This window comes from Drosophila santomea, chromosome 2R (assembly GCF_016746245.2).
Source record: "Drosophila santomea strain STO CAGO 1482 chromosome 2R, Prin_Dsan_1.1, whole genome shotgun sequence".
Taxonomy (NCBI): Eukaryota; Metazoa; Arthropoda; class Insecta; order Diptera; family Drosophilidae; genus Drosophila; species Drosophila santomea.
The window spans coordinates 13,507,694-13,531,942 of NC_053017.2; the positions used below are offsets into that span (position 1 = coordinate 13,507,694).

Sequence of the window (24,249 nt, forward strand, 5' to 3'; positions counted from 1 at the left end):
AGTATTTGTTAGTCATATGCTAAAACAGTTCAAAGATAGTGCATAATCAGTTTCAAAGATCTCGAAAACGAGCAATGTGTACTTTAGACTTTAGCGATTATTATTTACAAGACTTTATTGGCATTCATACTAGGGTAACAATCAGAGGGCTTAAAATTCGTATAAAAATATATTGTTTTAGTTTTGATCTAAGATTCCAGTCGTAGTCACACCGCCATTTTCCAGAGTAGTTTTCGCGATGGTGGAAATCTTCTCATTCAGAGACCTATGGTGACTGGATGTGGCAGCCTGTAGATTCTTGATCACTCGATCAGACGCCTGAATTGTGAGGGCCTTGGTCATGTTGAGCTCGTGTTGTGCAGTTGGCAGATTGAGACTGACTGCACGAGATGATCGGGATTGCGTCACAACCATTGCGTATATATCAATGGCTGCATTGGCCAGTCGTGTTAGCAAAATTTGTTCGTTAACTATATTTTTGTTGTATCGCAGCAATAGTTCTTCCACCGATTGTCCAAAAAGATCAATACAATGGGCCGTCTTTTTGGCATAGGGCAAGAGCTCACTCACTACGTGGCCACTCAGATCTGTGCCGCCCAAGCCGACGGTGGAGGCTGCCCGCCTGGAGGCCTCCTTGAAAATCAGTCCCAAATTGGCCGAGGGATTCTTGAACGCGCGCTGCAGTTCCTTGAGGTGGGAGCCAGCATATTGGATGCCAGTCAGCGCAATGAACAGCCGGAGAATGTCGTTGGTGCCCTCGAATATGCGGAAAATGCGCAAGTCTCGCAGGACTCTTTCCAGTCCAGTATCCACCATGTATCCCATGCCGCCCAGAATCTGTATAGCCTCGTCGCAAACGTACCACGCGCTCTCCGACGCATAGATCTTCGAGATGGCGGCTTCCAAGTGGTAGTCCTTGCTGCCGGCATCCATGTTTTGGGAAATAGTGAACGCCATCGACTCCGTGGCGTACTGCAGAATGTTCATCTGGGCCAATTTCTCCTGAATGGATCCATAGTTCTTTAGTTTTTGACCAAACTGAACTCGATTATTGGCATGCTCTGTGGCCTGTTCAATGCATTTCTTCATTGTTCCCGATAGCGTAGCGCCCATTCCAAAGCGACCGTTGTTCAATATGTTCATGGCCACCTTGAATCCATCTCCTTCCTTGCCGAGCACATTCTCAACTGGAATTTTGACATCTTCAAAGTAGACTTCGGCCGTGTTCGATGCCTTGATGCCCATTTTCTTCTCGGGCGGACCATTGGTAACACCACCGAAAGATCGCTCCACAATGAAGGCAGTCACCTTGTCCTTCTTTTCGCCAGTCTTCGGGTCCACCTGCTCGGTCTGTGCAAAAACGGTCATGATCTCGGCGATTCCACCATTGGAAATCCAGATTTTCGAGCCATTTAGGACGTAGTGTTTGCCATCGGCACTCTTCACGGCACGGCATCGAATGGATCCAGCGTCAGATCCGGAACTGGGTTCCGTAAGGGCAAAGGCAGCGTACACTTGCTCGGCGGCCACCTTGGGCAGGTACTTCTCCTTCTGTTCCGGGGTGCCGTACAGCAGTATACCCTTGAATCCAATGCTCTGATGGGCGCCAATCGTGATACCCAGTCCCAGATCGTTGATGCCCACAATGGCGCACAGGCGGCCGTACTGGGTATTGTTCAGACCGAGGCCGCCGTAGTCAGCTGGCACTTGGATTCCGAAGGCCCCAAGCTCCCACAAAGCCGTCGAAGTGGCATCATCCATTTTGGCATTGGCATCGTTGCGGGCGGCATCATTGACATCGGAGAAGAAGCGTTCGAACGGATCAATCAGGCTGTTGGTCAGCTCCTTCTGCTCCGCGGTGAGGACATCTGGATACGGGAACACTTGGCTGGATACCAGAGACCCACGGAAGATGTTGGCCATAAAAGACTCATTCTCAGCTGCCTTCTCCTTGCTGCGATTGCTTTCCGCGCCCAATTTGGGACTGTGCGTCGCAATTTGCCTGCAGAGTGTGGCGTTTCCTGCCAGGAACCTGGTACTTTGGATCGTCTGCCTCCACATAGTTTCGAAATTGTTTGGTAAATCGCACTTTGGACCGAGAGTCTACAGTGTGCCCACATTCCCGATCACCCCCAACGACGTCATCACCGCGACTTGCGCAATTCGAATCTGGTATATTTTCTCGTTGCAGCGGAGTATTCATCGTTTAGCATCTTCAATTCGGTTGGTTTTCAAATCTTTGAATTTTAAAAAACTGTTTAATCATATTACTAGTTATAAATACATAGCAATTCCCTTAATAGCTTTTGAGTTGCGTGATAGTATAGGAACTACAAAATGCATCTGAGGAAAAATATTGACTCGAACTTGATGATGGAAGAGACACAGGATAAAATCGTTATCAATCTGTTGATGCTGTATCCTGCTGTATTTGTGATTATGTTGCAAATATAAATAATATTCTTTATTTACAACTCTTTATGAATACTTACTCCCACCAACACCAAATAAAAACACAAATCACGCTCTTTAATTGCAGTTTAATGTCGATAAATATGCGGCTTTTAAAAAGCTTACAAAAGTTCCTTGTCGGTTGACCTTTTCTAATTCCCTTGTAGAAAATCCTAACTCATTTCTGTTTAGTTTAACAAATATTTACAAAATATACACGGGTTCCTTTACAATTAATAATAGCTAGTTTCAGTTGATGCGTCGTGGCTTGAAGTCTTTTCTTATCTAGTACCGAAAATACATTAATTGCTGCCAGCAGCATTTATGCTAAATAGTTCCTCTTTTCCTCCTTTTTTACAATTCCTTAGGATAAGTTACCGAAGACTTAAGCGAAATTCAGTTACAGCATTCAGATATGTATCTCTGGAGCTGTCTATGTTCTCATGGTGAGCGTTTGGCCGACTGTCATGATAGAATCCAGGAGTGTATAATACCTGCCCATCGAAGATGATCAATTAATATGATATTGTAGTTAATTACATATATACTTACGATTTTCGCCCGGCGATAGAGTTATATGTATGTCCTCACGACTCAGCACAGGGGCTAAAAGTAAACATTTGGCCAAAGCCCAGACACATGTATTTTTGCGTTTTACCAATCATACGTGTAGAGCAACAACTGGCGAAGCTTGTGTAAATATTTAAATAACGTTCTTTATTTACTTTTGAGGTGGCTAAAAATAATAAACTCTGTTTTTTTCGTTCGCTTAAAGCTAGTTTTTAACGGTTAGAGGTTACTGTTAAATTAAACGGCCTGAGGCTGAGGCGATTGCAATTATTAATTATTAAATTATACATACATAAATCAAATAAAAATAATTTAAAGAGGCCGCGCCTAAGCAATTCGTTTCCGTTCGCTGTTTTCTTTTCGTTTCGCACATGTCTTTCAGGTTGAGCCATGCAGTGGATAATGAACCTGCCGCCTACTAGTTTAAATGCTATCACAGTTTCAAAGTCGAGCATGCAGGAACAGTCGGAAGCTAGCTCATGCACATTAAGAGAACTTTGTAATCGTTTTCTGCAGCTTTTGGGTTATGTATGCAGAGCGTACGGCTGCTGGGGCGGCTGCTGCTGCTGCTCAATGGTGCCGGGGGGCGTGGCAGCAGCAGCGGACCCGCCTCCGCTGGGAACAATGCGTATCATACCCGGCTGGATCCTAACGTTCTCACAGGCCTCACAAATATTTAGTTGCGGATGGTTGCGGAATGTACACATGTTGCAGGCCCACGAGTCGAGCGTCTCCTCCTCCTCATCCACGTCGGAGTCGGACTGGAATTCTTCCTCCTGTTGTGGCTGCAGCTGCTGTTGTAACTGCTGCTGTTGCAACTGCTGCTGCTGTTGCTGCTGCATCTGCTGTTGCAACTGCTGCTGTCGCTGCTGCTGCAGATACTGCTGGAACTCATAGTACTGGGCGTACGTCGGTGGCGGCTCCTGCTGCAGCTGGAACATTTGCTGTTGACTCTGCATCTGGGGCGTTAGGCAGGCGGAGGTGGGAGCACTGCTGTGGTGCTGCCCAAAGTCCTGCACCGGCTGGGAGATGGATGCTGCCGGCACCGAGTGCAGACGCAGTGAACTGGGCGGCGCCTGGACGCGAGCACCTTGACGCTGACGCGGGAATGGCTGTGGCTGATGCTGCGGCTGCTGCTGGGGAGCATTGCTTGCGGGTAACAGGTGCTGGCGGTTCGCTGGACTGGTCGTCGGACCAGGGCCATTCGCCTGTGGTTCTGTGAATTTAAGGAAACAGGATGAGCTTTGTCGGCAGCCGAAATGCTGTGCAATCATTCTTACCATTTAAGCAGTCAAGCAGCCGCTTGCAGTCCTCAGTCAGTTGCTTGATATCTCTATCCAGTCTTTCAGTTTCCCCCACCGGCACCGGCTCAGTCAGGATGTTGATCTCCTGCTCCAGGACGAGCAGCCGCTTCTTGTTGTCCCTCAGCGCATTGGCCAGCTTGTCGCGCCGCTGCTTCTGCCGCTCAATAGTGGCGGCATGAGCTGAAGTATATAGAGGGAAGAAGAGCTGATCAATTGATTGTGTGGAATGTGTGGCTCCGTTGGCCTGGCAACAAATGATTGCTGGGCGGCATTCGCATTACCAAATGTTCCCCCGCAGCTAGATTTCTTTTTCTGTCTAACGCCTCTCATTTTATTACTCTGTTTGTTGCTAAAAATAATTACCCCACCACCCGCTTGGCTACCGCAGATAGCGAGGGGTTCATAAACAGAATTTATATTTAAATAGATAAATTTAGTTAAAATGCGCAAGCAAGCACAACCAAAAATCAATCTAATAATAATTTATTCCTACGAAAAAATAGGTAAAAATAAATGAATACAAAAAACACACAGACAAAGTCTTTCGATGCATTTTGTGTTTGGCTTTTGAACGACTGTTCATTTGAATATTTTTAGACGCTTGATAGATTTCCAACGGAAATAGCCAACAGGGCAGTGGGCCAAGGGATCTCCGATCCAAGTTTATGTGCAGAATATGTCACATCATTATGTGGGATTCGCTGGCATCTTAATTGATAAATGATTTCGTTAATGGCTCTCGCTTTTCTAAATTCCAATGTATTTTGCCCCGGTGGACAATTCTCCAACGATATGAATGACATTTAAAGTGGTTTCTCGTGATAGCGTCGCGTGATTAAATGTCAAAGTGTAAGTGCCTTTTGGGCCCACGCAGCGTATGCTTAATACCTTAGCTGATCAAACGGAGAGATTTTCCTGGCCGCCTTCTTCTCTTTTCCTTTGTTTCTCTCTGTGGTATTACCACCCACATAAATCGCCCTGAACTTGAACGACTCGCGGCGAAAACAAATTGAAAACGTCGCAGAAAGAGCGGCCAAAGCGAAATACGTATAAATAATGTGAAAAGTGAGATGGGAGGTACGAAATCGGGAAAAACATGGCCAAAGCCAGAAGCCAGACAAATAACAAAAGACATTTCGATCTATAGCAAACGAAGCGCGTGGGCTTTCGATATGGATAAGGTTCTATACGTACATGTGATATGCTACAAAATTGAAACGCGAACAAATATATCAACTTGAATTAATTGGAAATAAATATATATGAATAAACGTGTACATCACTTATTTATCTATGCATTTCTCATAATTTCTTCGACCAACAAACATGCGTATAAAAATCTCATTCAGTACGTCATCAACTGTTTGTTTTCCTTTCTCGTGATCTCACTCACTATCACCTACTGATAACTGCACCATCCCGTAGTTAATGACGTCAAGATGTATCTCCATCTAGAATAATGTCGCTTTTGCTTTATAATCAACCAGTTTCACAATCATCGATCGCTGCTTTTGATTCCATGTCTTGAGCACACCCTGCATCGATCACGACTCCAAGTAACCCCTGCGTTGTGTCACTTTGAACCCATTCCCAAAAATCACTTGAAGCAAATTGAACCCTGTCGCAAATGTTTCAGTTTGCGAAACACAAGACAGCCCAGTTCCCGCTAATTCTATTTTAGGGCGTAATTCGATTTCCTTATCAAGTGTAAACAATATTGGGCGAACCTGTTCGCTGATAACAAAAGTTCGGAGCCCAACTACGACGGCGTCTGGTCGATAAGCATTGGAATCCAACGGGCATTGGAACTCAATAATAACAAGAATGTAGATCCGAATTTTGTCAGCGAAGCAATAGACACTCTTGTTAATTGATTATACGGACCATTATTGTTTAGGTTCGAGCATACTTTGGGAATCTAGAACATAATTGCGATTCATGACAATTTTATCAATCAAAAAAATGTTTTTTCAAACTTCTTCTAAAAGTACTTAACCCCCTTCCTAGAGTATTCGAGTGGAAAATGTTAAAAAAAAGCAGCTTGGAAACGCACGTGTGCCCCTAAAATCACCGAGCTTCCTGCTATATGTGGACACCCCCATTCTGATAAAGGGTAACCGACCTTCGCGATCGCATTCCTCCATGACTCCTTCGTAGAGGGGCATGGTGGGACTACTGTCCGTGCTGTTGCTGATCCCAATGTTGTTGTTGTCGCTGACGGCATGATTGTTACTATAGTTGGATGCCACAATGTGGTTCTGCTCCTGCGTTGGATATGGGAACACGTCCGACGTCATATCGGCGTCCCCCAGACCATCTGCCACCACTGATGCTGGCGGAGGCGGCTGTTGATTTGCTGGAACACTTGACACTGGCTCACAGGGCGCGGCGTATGAAGTCCTTGGACGAACGCTGCCCGCACTGAAGACACTGCCCTCGTCCGTCACAGTCAGCTGGAAATTCTTCTGCGTTCCACGGCGCGCGTCAAAACTAACGCTGGAGTAGGTGATCCCACTGCCCTGTCCACTGGGCGCCGGACCGGCGGTGATGTCAATGGCCGATTGCGCCGAGCCCGTCGGTTGGCGCAGGGTGAGATTGAGCGAGGTGAAGCTCTTGCGTCCGCCAGGGGCACTTGGCGACGCTGCCGAGCTGGGCGAGGGAAGCGGCGGCGTACACGTATTCGTCGCCGGGAAGTCAATGCTGCGAAAATCGCGCGCGTACGGCGGCTCTGGCTGTAGCGTAATGACTGAGCGATGTCGCACCGGCGAGGGTTGTTGTTGCGTTGATGCGATTGCTGCTGACGCCGCAGCACCAGTAGCCGCCGCCGACGACGTTGGTGACGATAAGGGGGCCGCATTGAGCGAGAGCTCCGATTCGCTGGAGCTCATGGGACTGGTGAGACATGAGGAATCGTTGGAGAAGCTGCCGGGCTTCGGCTTGGGTGGCGGCGGAAGTGGCGGTGCCCGGCGCAGCGGCTTGCTCAAGGAAGTGGGCGTCAGCTGGGCTGCGTGGTAATCCCTCTGCTGACGCTGCTGGCGCTGCAGAATCTTTTGCTGCAGCTGCGTGCTAAACTGACGTTGCAGATTAAGCGTCGTGGGTCGTGGCCTAGGCTGCGTATCAGGATGTGAGCTAACAACACCTGGCGGCGTGGCCACTCCATTGCTCAGCCCTGCTTCCGGATGTGGTGGTGCTGCCCGTGACGGTTTAAGCGGCGTGGGAGGCTTGGCCTGCCTGTTCTGGTGGTGTTGCTGCTGCTGTTGCTGCAACACCTTCGCCGGATAACTTTGAACTGGGATGGGATGGAGCGCGAGCTCCTTCCTCAACATCTGGATACAGTTTTCGCGCTGATGGCAATTCTCATTGACGCATTGCGTCACTATGGCATCGGGTATCGTGGGGAACTCCTGCTTCATCTCATGAAACAGGTGCATAATACTAATGTTGGTGCAATGACAGCTCGGCTTGGCCTTGCCACTGGTGGCCTCCTGTTCCTGCTGTGGATGCGTTGCGTGATCCAGCAGCTCCAGCTGCTCATAGCTCCCGCTGCGGCTAGCGGGACTATTGGGATTCGGGTTATGACTGGGATTGGGACTCTGGTTTTGGTTCTGGTTCTTCCGCTGAAAGTGCTGATTGATCGCCTCAGTTAGGGGATTGCCCTTGCCGACTTTTTTGCCATTCAATTGGTGGGTGTTTGATCCGGGCGGCATTGGTGGTGTAGCCGCCATTTTAGGCCATCATTTGTCACAGCTGGAGACCTGGAAAAGTGCAAAAGAACCCATCAGTCAGGTGCTTGGCTATAATTCAATTACTAAGAGGAAAGGAAATCGATTTCTCGGTTCACTCATTCGAGATTATACCATTGCCCGATTTAGAACATTTACTAAGCGTGTTGCGAGCACTTTTTCTATTTCTTTTTTTTTATCATTTTTCAAAATAATAAAAAAGCTGCGGATAAGCAGAGACGGCAGAGAGATCTCGGCCAAAATGACATGGGATATTTAAAAATATTTATGACACAACGCTGCCGTGCCATATTGTCTATATTTCGCTTTGATTGACCAAAAGAATGGGCCATTGTCAAGGATAGCACAATTAAATGGTCACACATACATATATGTATCTGGTAAATACTATCTATTGCCGGAATAGATAAGGTAGTGGCGCCTCATTTTACTGATATGGCAAACTATACATATCCAATCGCTGATACAGACAGATAGTGATAAATAAACGGATTTGGTAATGGGAATTTGAATTAAATACACAATTTCCTCATTATTTCTACATTTTAAATACAGCACATAATTAAAATATACGTCATTTTTTGTTTTCGTTGAACTTACATTGTATATAAGTAAATTGCTTTTTATTATTAATGGCGAGTGATTACACTATGATATTTCTGAAAAACTTGTAATTTCATAAAATTGCTTTTAGCATTTATGAAAGTTTATTATTTACATATGTTGTCGAACTCATCACACAATTTCACTTATCAAATTTTATCGTCGTGATAAGGCACTGCTTCTTTTAAAAATTGGTTATTATTTTTATATATATTTATATATATATTATTGATTTTTAATTTTGTTTGGTCGTATTTAATTTAAATTGTTTTGCTTAATTTTTTTTCGGTATACACCACTTTTAATCATAAGTTCGAAAACCTCCCGAAGTTCTCGTTACAAAAATCATTTGAATTTCAGTTTGCCTCGAACGCGTTTGAACGCTTTGAATGCCAGCGAAGAACTGAAATACAAATATCGCACATTTTGAGAACCAAAGGCCTACAAATCGAAAAGATCATGAGCAGCAAAGAGGCATCACTGTGCTTGTGTGTGGAAAATGTTTGGGAGAGCGTAAACAAAAGATATAATATATATATTTATTCCTGAGAAAATTGTCGAAATTCGTACTAAAACCCAGTGTTAACAATAAAGATACTGAGAAGCAAAACAATTCGTAAATGTTTTCTGAAGTACACAATGTGAATACTTGATATCAAAGTGCATATCAAGCATACGCAACGTGGAACAAGTAGGATATTACGCTTGGTAGTTTAAAATAAATGTGAGAAAAATAATAGATCCCGTAACGAATCAATTAAATCATTCAATATTTTTGCCACACCAATACCACTTTGTAAAAGAAATTTCGATCTTTCTCTTAGCCGCTCTCTTTTATAAAAATAAATTTTTGTGTGGGAGTTTCACACCAACACTACGAAGCCAAGAAAATTGAATGAAATATTCGAAAAAGTGCAGCAACAACAAGAAAGCCTGTACATATAAAACCAAACAAATAAACCAAAAAAAAATAGGATGAAGGCACAAAATTAATGATATGCTGGCTAAGGTGAAAGAGTTGAAGACGCAGCAAATTCATATTAAAAAGCGAAAACCCATCAAGTGGGATAAGCATTTAATTGCTGTCCATCAACGACCAAATGAAAATCGCTTAAATTAGCCAGCAGCTTAGCCAAGTATTAGAACCGCCCTCGCAGCCCCACTTTTAGTCTGACAAATAAAAACAAATAATAAAGCGAAGCAAAACCATGTCAGCGACACGAAATCTATACAAAAAATGTATAATTCATTAAAATATAAGCCACCAAATTGGCGGCGATGGCGCCTTTAAAATTGGCCAGCAAAACATAAATAATAAATTCTCATTTCATATATATTTTCTCACTTTCCAGTTGCTGTTTATTTTAAAATCAAAACCAAGCTGTTCTTGCCCGCGATAACAACATTTTCAAGTTGCTAAGGAGTCATTAAGAAGTCATTAAAGATAAACCCCAGAATATGATGAAAACAATTCTTCTTGTCTTCTATATTTTTTTCTTGCTAGTTCCATAAAATTCCAACATCATTTTGTGGGGTACTTATAGACGGATGAGCGGAACACGTAAATTGCGATCTGATATTTGAAAATATTTAGACAATTTCTCCTTTTTTTTCTTTTGGTACGATATTTGGTGGGAAAAGAGATAAAATCGGAGGGGAAGAGGCAGGGATCGTCAAGGGGTCGATGGGAAGGCAATGAAAATTCGTTTTTCTGTGCTCTTAAGAATGCTACGTTTTGTTTGCCAGCTTCGTCTGCCTCTCAGTTTCCCCCCTTATTTTTCCTTATAGCGGGTGGCAGACAAACAACAACAAGAATGGGGCGATCGACTGCAGACGTAAACGACCTTCACAATTAGCCAGATATATGCAGGGCAGATAGGAGAGATAGAGATACAAAGATACACCCATACAGACGCGAATGCCCAGAATGCACAAGCCAGAAAATCGGAAATCGACGTCAAATATTTCGCAGGCCATAGTGTATATAAGAAATTGAGAGTACTCGTGTGGAAATGATAATGCTGTGCATACATATCTTCATATGCACACACAAGAGTACAGTGCGGTTCGGATTTGCAGAGATTTTAACCAAAAATTCTAATAAATAGGTTATACTCGACAGGCTAAGAAATAACATCACTTATTATTATTGTCTGAATATTGAAGGTTACTTTTATAGACCTTTAACTGTCTTCTATACCTCTTATGATTTTTAACAGTCTACTGTTTTGTAATTTGTTTTTGTATAAGAATTTTTATTTTAGTTTTTATAACCTACACCTACAGTTATGCTACGCACTGTTTGGACATTAAACCTATTGTACAGGTAAAAGATCATTTGTATTATTCTATACTTCGTTTTTTATTTTATTCTGCCTTTTCGAGGACACGCAAAACAAACATAAAACCAGCTAAGAGCAACAAAAACATGAAAAAAGAACTAAAAGTTTGCACTGTGTGCCAAAAACATACAAAAACAAAAAAGTTTACGAAGTCATTAAAATTATGGCAGCTCACGATTGTTTAGGTATTTTGGATTGTGAGGGAGTGAAATTTCGGTGGGTGTGTGTAACTCTTGTAATTAGTCGAGCAAAATTTCCATTCATTAAAATGCCTTTGTGAAACTTTTTGGTAGCAGTGCTGTGAGCGCGTGTTCTTTGGTCGATTTACATGAAATTGTCTTATGGGAATTTCCAATGATTACATTTCGGTATTCAGATGCCAGTGAACTTTGAATGTTCATGTGGCTCAAATATTTATTCTGCATAAAACAGTTGTTAATTGTTTTACTGCTGACTCTAGTTCAAATAATTATTTTTGCCATCTTGTACTAGGTTTAGCACATAATATTAAAAGAATATACTAAACCAGTTTTATCCTGAATATCATGGCTGTTTCCGGACTTTCCAATGCCAAATCTAGATTTAAATGGTATTCCTCCAAACCTTTAGTTTCGCAGCCTAACAAACGTGTAATCTCCCTGTCTATCAACCCAATAAGTCTGATAATATCTTGGCCCGACTGGGGAATTACCATGCCGTTTTGGCGCCCTCGAAGACTTTAAGGTATCGATGCATATTGACCGGAAATCTCGCTGTCTGGCATGTCAAAAAATAAACATATATAAATAACAAAAAATCGCCAAAAATATGCTTGAATACAAAAATAATTGCGAAAGGAACTACGTACTAGAAGGCGTCCTTCCCGCACCTTAAACTTGCTTTTGAAACACAAAACATATGGACAGCCGAAATGAACTGGGAAAATAAGAGGAGATGAACCAAAAAAAAAATAACAAGAGGCTGCAGTAAATAACATGGAAAACAACTTTCACTTTGTCGCAAAACAACAAAACGACTCGGAAATTAAATAAAAAGAGATAGAGGAACGTAGAAAAGTATGTGAATTGTGAAAATTATAAATCAAATGCAGAGACATGAAACGGAATGGAAGCAGCACACAAAATACCAAAAGACGAAAAATGGAACGAAAATAATTTTATTTTGTATTTTGGTGCTTGCTCGCCGATTTTCTTTTGCTTTTCTTGCCTCGCCAATAATTTGAAGAGGCGTTTTGCGGAATTTTCTGCAGACGTCAGGCCTTGACGTCATTGCCGAATTCTAGAATTGAATATGGGCATGGGAAATCAAAATCGGCGGGGAAATCGCAATGGAAAATCAACGTGGAACACCTCGCCTGCCTACTGTGTAAACTACTTAATAACTTATACGACAAGTTATTCATTTATTATAATACACCCATATGATCAGACCGCCAATCGCCGCAATTTGCCTTTTTCAAATTGTGAAAATAATCGAAGCGGAGTTATTTTTAGTCGATGTCCAAATCCAACCAGGTGTGTTGCGGTTGGCGGGGGGAAGCCCACCTTATCGCGCGACATTTGTGTCTCTTCGCAACAGGGGACATATGTACATATATTTTCCTCAACTCGCCCCTTCCCGAAACAAAATATCAACACAATTGCTGGCGATAAGATAGATTTGAATTGATGGGAAAGTTTTCTTTGAGACCGCTAGAATATACTGTACAGTAGTCACTCAAGTGAAGAAAAAACACTTACTTACAAGACTTTTAAGTTTTGTTGATACAGTATTTGAGTTGGATAACCAACATGGAATGTAATATGTAATCTTAACTATTATGTCAGAAGAGCATTTTAACTCTGATATATCAGCATGACAATCAAAAAAGCTGTACTCATAAATAAAGTCAGGTAGGTAATAATGCGTATAATAAGCACTATCGCTCCGCATCATACAACAAAAGCATCCACTGTTCCATTCATTTAAATAAATGTAATGATTGAAGTTTTTTAGGTTTTTGCATATTTGGTATCCAAAAAATCACTTTATAAGCGACATTTAGTGGAACTCCAAGAATCATAGCTTAAATACATACGAATGTACGTATGTACATAAGTACTCACTATCATGGGTATTTCCAAATTACATTTTTTGTTCATGATAAGCACACATAAATTATAAGACGCTTGAACCGTCATTTAAATCTGGGTTTAATTTATGAGGTTGTTGTATTTATTAAAATATTGCCGTGACAAAGGGTAGTTTTGATGCTATTGAAAATAAAATAAAATATTGAACAGGCTTGTCGCTCGAAAGGAAAGTTACCGCTTAAATACTGAAACAGAATTCAGATAATCACAAAGAGATGATGAGTTTTTTCTCACTCTGCTTTATATTTGCACTCTCAACTGTTGAAACGCCGGGAAATTCCCGCAATTACAAGAAAATCGCCACATAAACAAAGTCACAAAACGGAACAGAAAAAAATAATAAACACTGAAAAAAAAGGGAAATTTCATTAGTTTTTTACAGATGGATTTTATATTTACAATTTGCTCTTATAAATACCACCAAAAGTTTTCAAGCAGTTTGATGTATGAATGTATTTCTAATTCATTATCTCTTAAACATCACTCTCTTAAATATCGCTTCTGTTTTTTACAGTGCATGACAAGTGCAAAAACTTGTGAACTTGTTTTCTTAATACGAAACTAAACCGAAACAACAACGACGTACAGAGAGCGCTCATTGTTATTGATAGTGGGAGAAAATCTAAAAGCACACATAGGAAATCAATATTTGCACTTTGCGATTAGAAGCGGTTGGAGGGGGGTTGAGTGGGCGCTGGGTGGTAGGGGTTTCGTTTACATATTTCGAAAAGAAGGCCATTTCGAGCGAGTTTTAGCCGTTATCAATAGGCGGAAATTCATATACGCATGTACGAATGGTTAATACAGTTACGTGCAGTCTGGCACAGACACACGAATACCAATGTGCAGTGCGAGTGCGAAAGAGACACGTAATGGCTGTGTTAACGGCACAAGATAAAAACTAGCTACAGCCAGCGTGGGAGCGAGCGAGAGGGAGGGTGAGAGCGCAAGAGAGAGAAAGAGCAAAAAACAGGTGACATTGGCAGCTACGCAATAGTAGATAAAAAATATACATATATAAAAACAACTGAGATCGATTGGAAAAGTGAAATGTTGAAAAACTTGGTATGGCCCCTCCCCCCTTAAAAACGCATTCACAGCATGTTGCCTGTGTGTGAATGTGTTTATTTATTGCTTTTATTTGGTGCATTAGGTGATATGCTTGTATGTGCGAGTTGTTTTTCACAATTTGTTATTTGCACACAGAGCAGATCCACCCACACCTGCGCAGTTCTCAAAGGTATGTGGCTGTGTGCATGAGCAGAAGAAGCAAAATCCAGAGATTTGCGATTTGCATTCTTTTTCCCCATTTTCACTTACCAAATAAGTTAACTTCTTAGAGTTTTTCAATATTCCTTTGTTTCTCGCTCTTTTTGCTGTTGGTTCTTTGACATTCAATGTTGTGATTTCGATATTTTGGTGCTTTTCAATCTGAATTTTCACTTTTTCCCCTTCGAGTTGGCTTTGTTTTCGTTTTGCTTTTTTTCACACACTCACAACTACACGCACAGTTCACGCAAATGCTCCGCTTTGTTTAATTTAGTTATTTATTTTATTTGTAGCATTAAACTTAATTAAACGTTTAATTTCACGTCGCTCTTTTCACGATCACAAAACAGCAGTGTGACCAGAGAAAAAGGATCAAAAAAAACGAAATACTTTGAGACCTGTCACCACATTTAAAAATACCAAATATTTTCAAATTTACATTCCCTTATTTTTACATTAATATAAATTTATAAAATAATTGAATTATCTAAAATAAAAAAATTGTCTAATGGAAATTCAAGAAACGTTTAAAAAAAATAAAGTTTAGGCGGCATACGAGTTGTATGTGTGGTATCTTTTGTAATACCACTGATTTGCGTAGTGTTGTGTGGGGAAGTGAAGTCACAGTGTTGTGAAGCGCTGCAAGTCCGTTTGATTTCCGATTTGGCATTCGAAATAGTTTTTCCTTAATTTTCCTCTCCAATAAACGATTTCTAGAAATGAAGACCACGCCGAAGAAGAAGGAGATGTCCCTGCGCCTTCGGGAGTCGCGCCGGGAGGAGCAGAAACCAGAGCCGATCAACCAACCGCCGGACGACGATGCAGAGTCGGATTTGCCCATTCGGGGCCGTCCCTCGAAGAAGCTGCTCCTCCAGCAGCAACAGCAGCGCCAGTTCCAAGTCAAGCTAGAGCCAGATGTCAAGGCGGTTACTGCGGGCGTCAGCGGAAAGCCGTCGACATCGTCGAGTGCAGCCGCCGCCACCGGAGGACGCATCAAGGCCAGGAGAATGCTCTACAAGAAGAATGTTGGCGGAGCGGCAGCAGCCCAGAAAGCTCCTGGCGAGTCCTACGTGATGCGACTGTTTGAGCGTAGTTTGGACCTTTCCAAATACCAGGATGGGACTCCTTTGTACCCCATATGCCGCGCCTGGATGGCGAATCAACCCAGGAATCCCGCTGTGGCCGCTTTTCAAACAGATGGTTCTTTTACGGCCACCAAATGTGAGGAAAACGGCGAGGAGATCCTGTCCCAATTGAAAAGCGGCGAGATGAAGATGCTCACGCAGCTGCCGCAGCCAAAGCCCACGGATCTACCCATAATTCCGCCTCGTCTGGAGTTTAGCCAGGAGGAAAAGAAGCGGGAGAAGGCTCTGGAAGGAGCAAGTGCTTTCGATTTGCTTTCCTCGAATGTTAACCGCTGGAAGAAAGTGCGCGGCCACTGGCTGAAGCATATCAAGAAATACGAAAAGGAGCGCTTTGAAGTTATTGACAAGATTATGAACGTGGTCTGCAAGAACTGAAGCTTATCTAGGTGATTTGGGAAGGGGTACAAGGAATGCAAAATGACCTGGATTAATTGTAAAAAAAAGGATTCAAAAAAATCCTGTTACCACTGAATTGAATATATATGCGAAAGAGATGATTTTACACTTTATATATATTAAATAAAATTAAACTTGTCAAATGGACTAGTGCAAGTCTATCAAGAAAACGATTTAACATTTTTATGCCGGCAATTTTGTATATTTTCATGTTTTAAAAATAAAAAAAAGACGAGATGTTGTGTACTTGTATTCGAAAAAAGTTGCATCAGGGAGAGGTAAGCGAAGTTGACTTGAGTAGATTATCCCAATCTTTTAGATAAGAAACACATAGTTTTGTCATTGACTTGAATAAATGTTTATTTGTATTGGTAGAAGATGCGTTCCCATTGCGGTTAAATTAGTTCTAGTTTAGAGCTGGGTGTGAAGTTATTATTATTATTTTGGGTTGGCAAATGCTGCTGGATTGTTCTGGTTCCGATTTTGATGTTCTTCGGCTCGTCGCCGGTGCGCCGGTCCGCATCCCCCTGCCATTTGGTTGGGGGTATACACATTAGGCATCCTGTGCGCCTATTCGACCTTGAGCAGCTCGACGTCGAAGGTGAGGGTGGAGTTGGGCGGAATGACGCCGGGGTGGCCACGACTTCCGTAGGCATAATCCGGCGAGCAGATCAGCTTGGCGCGCTGTCCAACGCTCAACTGGGCAACTCCCTCATCCCAGCCACGGATGACCTCGCCCTTGCCGATGGTGAACTTGAAGGGCTTGTTGCGGTCGCGCGACGAATCGAACTGTGTGGGATTCAAGACGGATCGTTAGCTGGGGTTCGCGAGGACCGGGACTAGTACTCACCTTGGTGCCATCGTCCAGGGTGCCGGTGTAGTGAACCGTGACCTTTTGGCCATTCTTGGGGAAGGTGCTGCCTGCGGGCAGGGAATACAAAAGTGGATGTGTGTGAGCGAGATGACCATATTGTCGCAGGTAATTTTCCGAATTGTGCATCGCGAAAATGCACTTCATAGGTTAGAAATGCCGGTAGTCTACTGCATTTCCTGCGGGTTTTAATGCAATCATTAAGTACTCACCATCACCATTAGCAATTGGAACCACTTGTACGCCCATTTCGATTAGTTTTTTTCTAGCAAAATTCCGAGCGGAAAATAAGCACGTTGATTTCAGTTCGTCGCGTCGCCGAATGACAGCTAGTGGTGAGCGACGGCCTGTGTGCGGAATCTATCACACACAGCATCTCGATTTGTTATCTAAACGAATAATCGATAATCAAAATTTGGTATTTGCGCGCATTAGTTTGAATTTTTTCCTTCGAACCGAATGAATCAAGGAGAGCAAGGATCTCTTATTCTTATATAGGATAAATAAGTAAAGTAAGAATTTATTCCAGAATTTAATTTGTTTCATGCCAGATGCGTATATTTTATTTTAATTCCTTGACTAAGTTTTAGAATATTTGTCACAGTTTAATTGCCATTACTCGCACCTTTGTGTGTGGGGCTGGCGGTGCGAAGACCACTCGTCCCTCATCATCCTTATAGTCGGCGTAGTCGATGGAGTAGATGCACTCCATGCCCAAGGCCTTCTTCTGTCGAGCGGAATAGAAGCTGGTGCAGAAGGCCACCATAAGGGGGAAACCCTTCGATCGGCCCAGGTCCATCAGAGTGGCGGCCAGGCGGGAGCCCAGACCCTTGCCCCTCATCCAGGAGGCCACACTGGTCACGGCGGAGTACAGCGCCTTCGAGATGTCATAGCGCTCATGAAGATTGACTTCTCGCTCGACCTTCACTAGTAATTGATATATACGGGTCCAAGCGTTATCCTCCAGCTTCGTTATATCTATGCGTAATGCTCCCGTATTTGCATTCTCGGGGTAAAGAGCACATGCCATAACTAAGCCCACAATCCGGCCACCATCGTTTTCGTCGAGGGCCAACAGGCTGATGCCTTCTTCGATCATCAACTGGTACCAAGCGTCGTTAATCTTCTCGTTTTGCAGGTGAACGGGTTCGCCGCTGGATTGGCACAGAGGCTCCGCTGTATAGTACTCTTCCTTCAAATAAGCTTTCACGTTTTCATAATCCTCAAGGCACATGATGCGTATCGTGACGCCTTCCATTGTCGTGGGAATCATAACTAACCTACAGAAAAACTAGCTCATGGCTTTTATATGTCAGCGCTGATCTCTGAGAATGGTTGCAAATTTCATATATGTATATTTCAAAGTTCATGGGTGCTTCTATGTGGCGAAGAGATAATTGTTACCAACGGGATTTGGTTTTATTATACCCGTTACTCGTAGAGTAAAAGGGTATACTAGATTCGTTGAAAAGTATGTAACAGGCAGAAGGAAGCGTTTCCGACCATATAAAGTATATATATTCTTGATCAGGACCAATAGCCGAGTCGATATGACCATGTCCGTCTGTCCGTCTGTCCGTCTGTCCGTCTGTCCGTCTGTCCGTATGAACGTCGAGATCTCAGGAACTACAAAAGCTAGAAAGTTGACATTAAGCATACAGACTCCAGGGACATAGACGCAGCGCAAGTTTGTCGAATCATGCTGCCACGCCCACTCTAACGCCCACAAACCGCCCAAAACTGCCACGCCCACACTTTTGAAAAATGTTTTGATATTTTTTCATTTTTGTATTGGTGTTGTAAATTTCTATCGATTTGTCAAAAAAAATTTTGCCACGCCCACTCTAACGCCCACAAACCGCCCAAAGCTGCCACACCCACACTTTTGAAAAATGTTTTGAAATTTTTTCATTTTTGTATTAGTCTTGTAAATTTTTATCGATTTGCAAAAAAACTTTTTGCCACGCCCACTCTAACGCCCACAAACCGCCCAAAGCTGCCACGCCCACACTTTTGAAAAATGTTTTGATATTTTTTCATTTTTATATTGGTCTTGTAAATTTCTATCGATTTGCCAAAAAACTTTCTGCCACGCCCACTATAACGCCTACAAACCGCCAAAAACTGTGTTTAAGACTCTTCTCCCTTCCACTAGCTGAGTAACGGGTATCAGATAGTCGGGGAACTCGACTATAGCGTTCTCTCTTGTTTATTCTATGGTAGGTCGGGCCTTATCAATTGACCTGGAATATTTAAATTTTCATAGGGTGTTCTATGTGGCGAAGAGGAAGTTGTTATCAACAGGATTTGGTTTTATTTTTAGTGAAATAGGAGATTGGTACGCTGATCAATTATTTTAGTGATAAACATTTTTTGAATCTGGCTTAAGTGGGGAAAGTGGGGACTTCGTATACGATTTTGAGATTCCTGCCAAATCATACGTTCATATATTCATAATCAGAACTATCTCTGCACAATAAAGTAGACCATTCTACATTTAATAGCTTTATTTGCTCCATATGGATTTAAGTTTCCAGCACGACTATAGTTTAACTATCTAAGGTTAAACGTTTGCTTAATTACTAAAAAGTCTGGTTGACTTAAAGTTTTGCGGCCAAAACCCGGATGTGGGTATGAGGCGCTGGTGGATTGTATATAGGTCGGCCGTGGTCGTCCTTGTAGTCAGCATAGGCTAGTGAATGGATGCTCTCACATCCCTCTTTTATCGCCGCCTGGGTGGAGTAGTAATTGGTGCCGCTACCGATGAACAGTGGAAGTCCTCGCAAGCGACCCAACTCAAAAAGAGAGCGGGAAAGGATGACCAATAGACCTCTTTTCCTCATAGAGGTGTGAACGGAGATGGCCAGCAGATTCATGTAGGAGGAGACTCCGAAGCGTTCGAAAATCTTCGCTTCGCGCTCCATTTTGGCTATCAACTTCCTGCTGCGACCCAAGGCATTGGGCTCCATTTCGTCGGCTTCCTTGTGCTGCTTTGCCATTTCGCTGCGATCCATCGTCTCAGCCACGGCAATGCCAACCAGTAGTCCTCCATTGTTATCGTCCAACGCTACTAAAGAAAGTCCCTGAGTGATTACCGCCAGGTATTGCCTATCCACTTCTTCCTCGTTTTGTAGATGAATTTGCTCCTTAAGGCCCATTCCCATGGGTTCATCGTAGTGAAAGTAGTCCCTCAAGAAGGTTTTTACTATTGGATAGTCGGACTCCTTCATAACTCGCACAATTATGCCATTTCTTTGACTCAGTATCATGGTGGATTAAACACGGCTTTTCGGTTTCCCGGTGAGGTGCACTATGGTACATTCTTCAATATTGTACCGGCCTTTTATAGAAACCGAACTAGGCCGTCATCCAATTTCAACATGACAACTATAATCTTCTCAATGACAAACATAGCTAATTTTTACCATTTACCAAAGCAACAAGTTGATTAAAATACGCTAAGAATAATAATAAACATTCTTTAATGCAAAAGGTTATCATTAAATGCTTGACTATCTGTTTTCATTTATATTTAGAAATTAAGAAATTCATAAAAGTTGCTAATTTTGTTATTTTACAAAAGTAGGAAACATTACCAGATAACTTGCCTGTCGGCTTCGGACGGTGTTTTCTCATGGTCCGTTGTGCATGGAACCGACTCCGTGCGCACCGGTTGTCCCGGACTACTGACCATGTAGCCGAATTCGCCATTATACCTAGCCATGCCACTTCCTTGGCACTTGACTGCGTACGTTCCCAGCCGGTTTACAGCGATTATGGCGACATCAAAAAATTTTTGGTGCTTTCGGATTCGCTGAATGACCAACTCAACTGCCTCCGCCGGCGTTTTGCCCGCCCGCATGGCCTCCACCGCAAGAAGAGAGGGCAGGAAGCGCATGAGGATGTCTCCATCGCCAGTGGTCACTGCGGCGCCCACTTCGTTATCCGCATAGGCAGCGGAGCCGGGTATCGAAGCGTCCCCAACACGTCCAGGCATCGTGTGGCGTAGTCCGTTGGTGGAGGTGCCCACGTGGATGTAGCCCTCCTCATCGATGGCGGCCATGGTGATGGTGTCGTGGTTATCGGGACCGATCTCGATCCGCTCCGATTGCGTGACATTCGCATCCCATGTGGTTAAGGGCTTGTATGGACCACAGGAGGTCCTCGGATCTGGGTAGACATTTCGCCAAAAGTTTGGCTGACAGTTGTGCGCCGTCCAATTTTGCAAAATTGCTATGTTTTCGTCGGAATTCAGTGATTCGTTCTGGAATCCCATTGCAATGCCGAAATCGTCGGCCCCGTCACCAACTAGAAGAGTGTGTAGCGTGTGCTCCAAGACATGCTGCGCCACCTTGATGGCACTTTTGATCCGGCGCAGATCCCCTACTGCACCCACCTCCATGGTGCCTCCATCCATAAGCAAGGCATCAAGGGAAGTATCTCCGCGCTCGTCGGGATTGCCGCCGTAGCCAACGGCCATGTCGCACTGCAGCTTTTCGCATATGGAAATACCGCCCACAACTGCGCTCCTCGTCTGTCCAACTCCGCCTTTCTCCAGATTGAGCAGTCGCCACGCCTCCTCGTTGGCTTCTGGAAAGTTCCAGGTGTTGATAACCATCGGCAGGAGCGGGGCCGTGGATCTCTCTCCAGAGCTCGTTACATTGTAAGTGCATAAAAATCTGTCATAGTTCATACATTTATCAAAAACGATGGATTTTAATCAGTCTTTATTTTCTTACCTAACCAGTAATGCCAGCAACAGGATACATGTCAACACCGCCAATAACTTCTTCATAACTTTATTTTGAAGACTGTGGGGTTTCAGATGGATGGGGTGTTTTTATATACAACGGAATCACTAAAATCGGGCATTATAAAACTATTTTGCATTCGGATAAATTTTGCACTGAAAAAAAAAGTTTTATAATTATTATGCTGTGACGCCGTTGACTATAGAATTTTAGAAAGTTTCACAAATTAAGAATACAGTGTACAATAATAAAATTAATATTTTTTGTTACTTTACTGATTTTTTGGCAATTCACCCTGAATTTTAAAAATAAAAGAAACAATTTTTTAAAAATATAATAAAAAGTAGTGCATAAAAAAGGTTTAATTTGATTCGAAAATTTGAGTCTGTGTACCAGGTGTTTGGCATCTATCAACTTAAATGCAAATGATCTGCCCGCCTTTAAGATTATCAGGGAGCCGTAGACTTTGTGCACTGAGCACAATTTTTTTTTGCAACTAGGTTCTATTTGGAACTAATAATAAATGCATTATTGCATGTATATTATGGATTGTTCATTGATGGAAAAATGTAGAATAAATTAAATATAATAAAAAAATTTAATAACCTTACAAGCAATCCTCAAAAGAAAAATAAATGTCTGCATATAGAATTTAAAATTTGTTAAAGACATAAAAGACAAATTAATAACGGAACTTATATTTTTAAGATTTTAAGCTATTTAAGAGAATGACTCAAAAAATGTTTTCAGTGCGGAATAACGTAATTAACTAAAAACGTTTTTGGCATAATTAAAAGCACGCGCCCCCGAAAAATCCAGTTATGCAGATTGTTATGGAATGTCGGTTCGAACATATACAATGACGAGCAAAACTGTAACACGAGTTGTATATTCTAACTTCAACGGTCAGTATCTTCTCTCCTATTTTATGTACGATAATAATCTTAGTCTTGTTTTGTTGCTACTATATTTGACTATCGCTTGTGAAAATATGAAGCGATTTGATAATCTGGAATAAATATGCCGAAGCAAAATGTAAAAGAAGTCAAATGTTACAGTTTTGCACTCTGTATGTCCAAGCTTTTCATTTTAGTTCTGAAACTTTTTTTACCGTTAAAATTAATTTGTTTTAGTTTAACTTGATGAGCTTTGATCATTTTAAGTCAAATTGTCAATGCAGCAATTATGAAGAGCGAGATCAAAGAGAAAATAATTAAATTGCTTATAGATGGCGAATCGGTTCGGAAAGTGGCTAATAAATGTGGTGTTAGTCATATGACTGTGCAGAGACTTAAAAAAACCATTCAAGGAAGCATTCCAGTAAACCTTGGAGGTCGGCCAAGAATTTTAAGCGAACGCGACACACGCCACGTGGCCAACTTGGTGACGAGCAATCGCTACATCTCACCAAAAAAAGCTTCTGCACAGCTTAATTTGGATGCCAGTGAATGGACAGTCCGGCGCAGTCTCGGCAGATTAGGCCTGAAAGCCAAAGAGATGGAAAAAAAACCATTACTAACAAAACGGCATATCAATTTACGTCGAAACTTTGCTGCAACTCACGAAAATTGGACGGTAGCTGATTGGAATGCTGTAGGTCATAAATAATAAGTTAAAACAATCACAAAAATTTGGTTTTTCAGGTTATATGGTCAGATGAAACCAAAATTAATCGTTTCGAGTCAGATGGACGCTCTTGGTATTGGACTAGAGATCCCACAGTCCAGTCACCAAGTAATGTGAAGCAAATCGTGAAGCACGGTGGCGGATCCATAATGGTTTGGGGCTGTATACACAAAAACGGAGTTGGTCCCTTGGTGTTAATTGAAGGTATAATGCGGAAGGAACAGTACTTAAACATTTTGCAACAAAATCTTCCAGAAGTGATTCAAAATATGGGTATTGCTGCTAAAAAATGCATATTTCAGCAAGATAATGATCCCAAACACACTTCGAATTTAGTGAAAAATTGGATGGAAAAGCAAAATTTTCAGTCGCTGAAGTGGCCACCGCAATCTCCGGATATGAATCCAATCGAAAATTTGTGGAGCCATGTAAAATCCCAACTGGCAAAATATGCAGCCCCTCCAAGTGGAATGATGGAGCTGTGGGAAAGAACAAAGGACGTCTGGTACGCTATTCCTCCTGAAATGGTGCTACGGTATACCCAAAGTATGCCAAATCGCATAACGGAGCTAAAAAAAATCAAAAGGGCTGTGGACTTATTATTAAAATAATTTAAAAAAAAATTTTCGTTAAATATATCACCCCAGTGCAAAACTGTAACATTTGACTTCTTTTACATTTTGCTTCGGCATATTTATTCCAGATTATCAAATCGCTTCATATTTTCACAAGCGATAGTCAAATATAGTAGCAACAAAACAAGACTAAGATTATTATCGTACATACCATACTATAATCATAAACAGTGCCAGATCTACTGCCAATCTAGACGAGCGCGGATATACTTCCCTTGATGGCTCGCTAACGGATGAAGTCACCATTAAGGTTGTTGCAATGGTGGATCTGCGCTGGATCGGAAGTGCCATTAGGACCTCCTGCATTCCGTACAAGAACTTGACCACATGGGATCGAGCGGATCGAGACCGGTCCCGATAACCACGACACCATCACCATGGCCGCCATTGATGAGGATGGCTACATTCACG

The 24,249-nt window shown here is 42.4% G+C and overlaps 7 protein-coding genes across 10 annotated transcripts; 1 reads left to right on the top strand and 6 right to left on the bottom strand.

The window, feature by feature from the left end:
- Positions 1–97: 97 nt before the first annotated feature.
- On the bottom strand, positions 98–2,109 carry LOC120444920 (very long-chain specific acyl-CoA dehydrogenase, mitochondrial). Its single transcript, XM_039624914.2, has one exon. It carries the CDS (start codon positions 2,059–2,061, stop codon positions 178–180), a length of 1,884 nt encoding a protein of 627 aa, XP_039480848.1. The 5' UTR covers positions 2,062–2,109; the 3' UTR covers positions 98–177.
- Positions 2,110–2,525: 416 nt separating this feature from the next.
- On the bottom strand, positions 2,526–14,777 carry LOC120444607 (putative uncharacterized protein DDB_G0271606). 3 transcript variants are annotated; one of them, XM_039624383.2, is made up of 6 exons: positions 14,466–14,777; positions 6,448–8,080; positions 4,302–4,505; positions 3,659–4,237; positions 3,004–3,057; positions 2,526–2,945 (listed from the first exon to the last, which is right to left on the bottom strand). In XM_039624383.2, exons 2-6 carry the CDS (start codon positions 8,048–8,050, stop codon positions 2,917–2,919), a joined length of 2,469 nt encoding a protein of 822 aa, XP_039480317.1. In that variant the 5' UTR covers positions 8,051–8,080; positions 14,466–14,777; the 3' UTR covers positions 2,526–2,916. The 3 variants fall into 3 exon arrangements, with proteins under 3 accessions (XP_039480317.1, XP_039480316.1, XP_039480315.1); XM_039624382.2 differs by lacking the exons at positions 2,526–2,945; positions 3,004–3,057; positions 14,466–14,777 and adding an exon at positions 8,669–8,720 and having other exon boundaries at positions 3,094–4,237; XM_039624381.2 differs by lacking the exons at positions 2,526–2,945; positions 3,004–3,057 and having other exon boundaries at positions 3,095–4,237; positions 14,466–14,776.
- A 133-nt stretch (positions 14,778–14,910) lies between these two features.
- On the top strand, positions 14,911–16,207 carry LOC120444608 (protein lin-37 homolog). The gene is made up of 2 exons (XM_039624384.2): positions 14,911–15,059; positions 15,132–16,207. The coding sequence occupies exon 2, from the start codon at positions 15,134–15,136 to the stop codon at positions 15,932–15,934; it is 801 nt and encodes a 266-aa protein (XP_039480318.1). The 5' UTR covers positions 14,911–15,059; positions 15,132–15,133; the 3' UTR covers positions 15,935–16,207.
- A 237-nt stretch (positions 16,208–16,444) lies between these two features.
- LOC120444609 (peptidyl-prolyl cis-trans isomerase Fkbp12) lies at positions 16,445–17,195 on the bottom strand. Its single transcript, XM_039624386.1, has 3 exons — positions 17,039–17,195; positions 16,806–16,876; positions 16,445–16,744 (listed from the first exon to the last, which is right to left on the bottom strand). The coding sequence occupies exons 1-3, from the start codon at positions 17,073–17,075 to the stop codon at positions 16,526–16,528; spliced, it is 327 nt and encodes a 108-aa protein (XP_039480320.1). The 5' UTR covers positions 17,076–17,195; the 3' UTR covers positions 16,445–16,525.
- Positions 17,196–17,424: 229 nt separating this feature from the next.
- LOC120446054 (arylalkylamine N-acetyltransferase-like 2) lies at positions 17,425–18,099 on the bottom strand. Its single transcript, XM_039626831.1, has one exon. The coding sequence runs from the start codon at positions 18,097–18,099 to the stop codon at positions 17,425–17,427; it is 675 nt and encodes a 224-aa protein (XP_039482765.1).
- Positions 18,100–19,426: 1,327 nt separating this feature from the next.
- LOC120446675 (arylalkylamine N-acetyltransferase-like 2) lies at positions 19,427–20,095 on the bottom strand. Its single transcript, XM_039627748.1, has one exon. It carries the CDS (start codon positions 20,093–20,095, stop codon positions 19,427–19,429), a length of 669 nt encoding a protein of 222 aa, XP_039483682.1.
- A 246-nt stretch (positions 20,096–20,341) lies between these two features.
- On the bottom strand, positions 20,342–21,986 carry LOC120445349 (putative N(4)-(beta-N-acetylglucosaminyl)-L-asparaginase GM21137). Of its 2 annotated transcripts, none has more exons than XM_039625690.1 (3): positions 21,971–21,986; positions 21,566–21,732; positions 20,342–21,505 (listed from the first exon to the last, which is right to left on the bottom strand). In XM_039625690.1, the coding sequence occupies exons 2-3, from the start codon at positions 21,619–21,621 to the stop codon at positions 20,419–20,421; spliced, it is 1,143 nt and encodes a 380-aa protein (XP_039481624.1). In that variant the 5' UTR covers positions 21,622–21,732; positions 21,971–21,986; the 3' UTR covers positions 20,342–20,418. The 2 variants fall into 2 exon arrangements, with proteins under 2 accessions (XP_039481624.1, XP_039481623.1); XM_039625689.1 differs by lacking the exon at positions 21,971–21,986 and adding an exon at positions 21,848–21,863.
- Positions 21,987–24,249: the final 2,263 nt, after the last annotated feature.

What these genes read in the sequence shown, in the direction of transcription:
- LOC120444920 (XM_039624914.2), bottom strand. Translation starts at nt 2,061, where the DNA reads ATGTGGAGGCAGACGATCCAAAGTACCAGGTTCCTGGCAGGAAACGCC.
- LOC120444607 (XM_039624382.2), bottom strand. Translation starts at nt 8,050, where the DNA reads ATGGCGGCTACACCACCAATGCCGCCCGGATCAAACACCCACCAATTG. An exon ending in GGAGGAATGCGATCGCGAAG is followed by an intron (nt 4,506 to 6,447) that starts GTCGGTTACCCT and finishes TATATACTTCAG; the next exon opens with CTCATGCCGCCACTATTGAG. An exon ending in GCTGCTTGACTGCTTAAATG is followed by an intron (nt 4,238 to 4,301) that starts GTAAGAATGATT and finishes TTAAATTCACAG; the next exon opens with AACCACAGGCGAATGGCCCT.
- LOC120444608 (XM_039624384.2), top strand. Translation starts at nt 15,134, where the DNA reads ATGAAGACCACGCCGAAGAAGAAGGAGATGTCCCTGCGCCTTCGGGAG.
- LOC120444609 (XM_039624386.1), bottom strand. Translation starts at nt 17,075, where the DNA reads ATGGGCGTACAAGTGGTTCCAATTGCTAATGGTGATG. An exon ending in TCCAATTGCTAATGGTGATG is followed by an intron (nt 16,877 to 17,038) that starts GTGAGTACTTAA and finishes CCCTGCCCGCAG; the next exon opens with GCAGCACCTTCCCCAAGAAT. An exon ending in CCCTGGACGATGGCACCAAG is followed by an intron (nt 16,745 to 16,805) that starts GTGAGTACTAGT and finishes AATCCCACACAG; the next exon opens with TTCGATTCGTCGCGCGACCG.
- LOC120446054 (XM_039626831.1), bottom strand. Translation starts at nt 18,099, where the DNA reads ATGATTCCCACGACAATGGAAGGCGTCACGATACGCATCATGTGCCTT.
- LOC120446675 (XM_039627748.1), bottom strand. Translation starts at nt 20,095, where the DNA reads ATGATACTGAGTCAAAGAAATGGCATAATTGTGCGAGTTATGAAGGAG.
- LOC120445349 (XM_039625690.1), bottom strand. Translation starts at nt 21,621, where the DNA reads ATGAAGAAGTTATTGGCGGTGTTGACATGTATCCTGTTGCTGGCATTA. An exon ending in TTGCTGGCATTACTGGTTAG is followed by an intron (nt 21,506 to 21,565) that starts GTAAGAAAATAA and finishes GAACTATGACAG; the next exon opens with ATTTTTATGCACTTACAATG.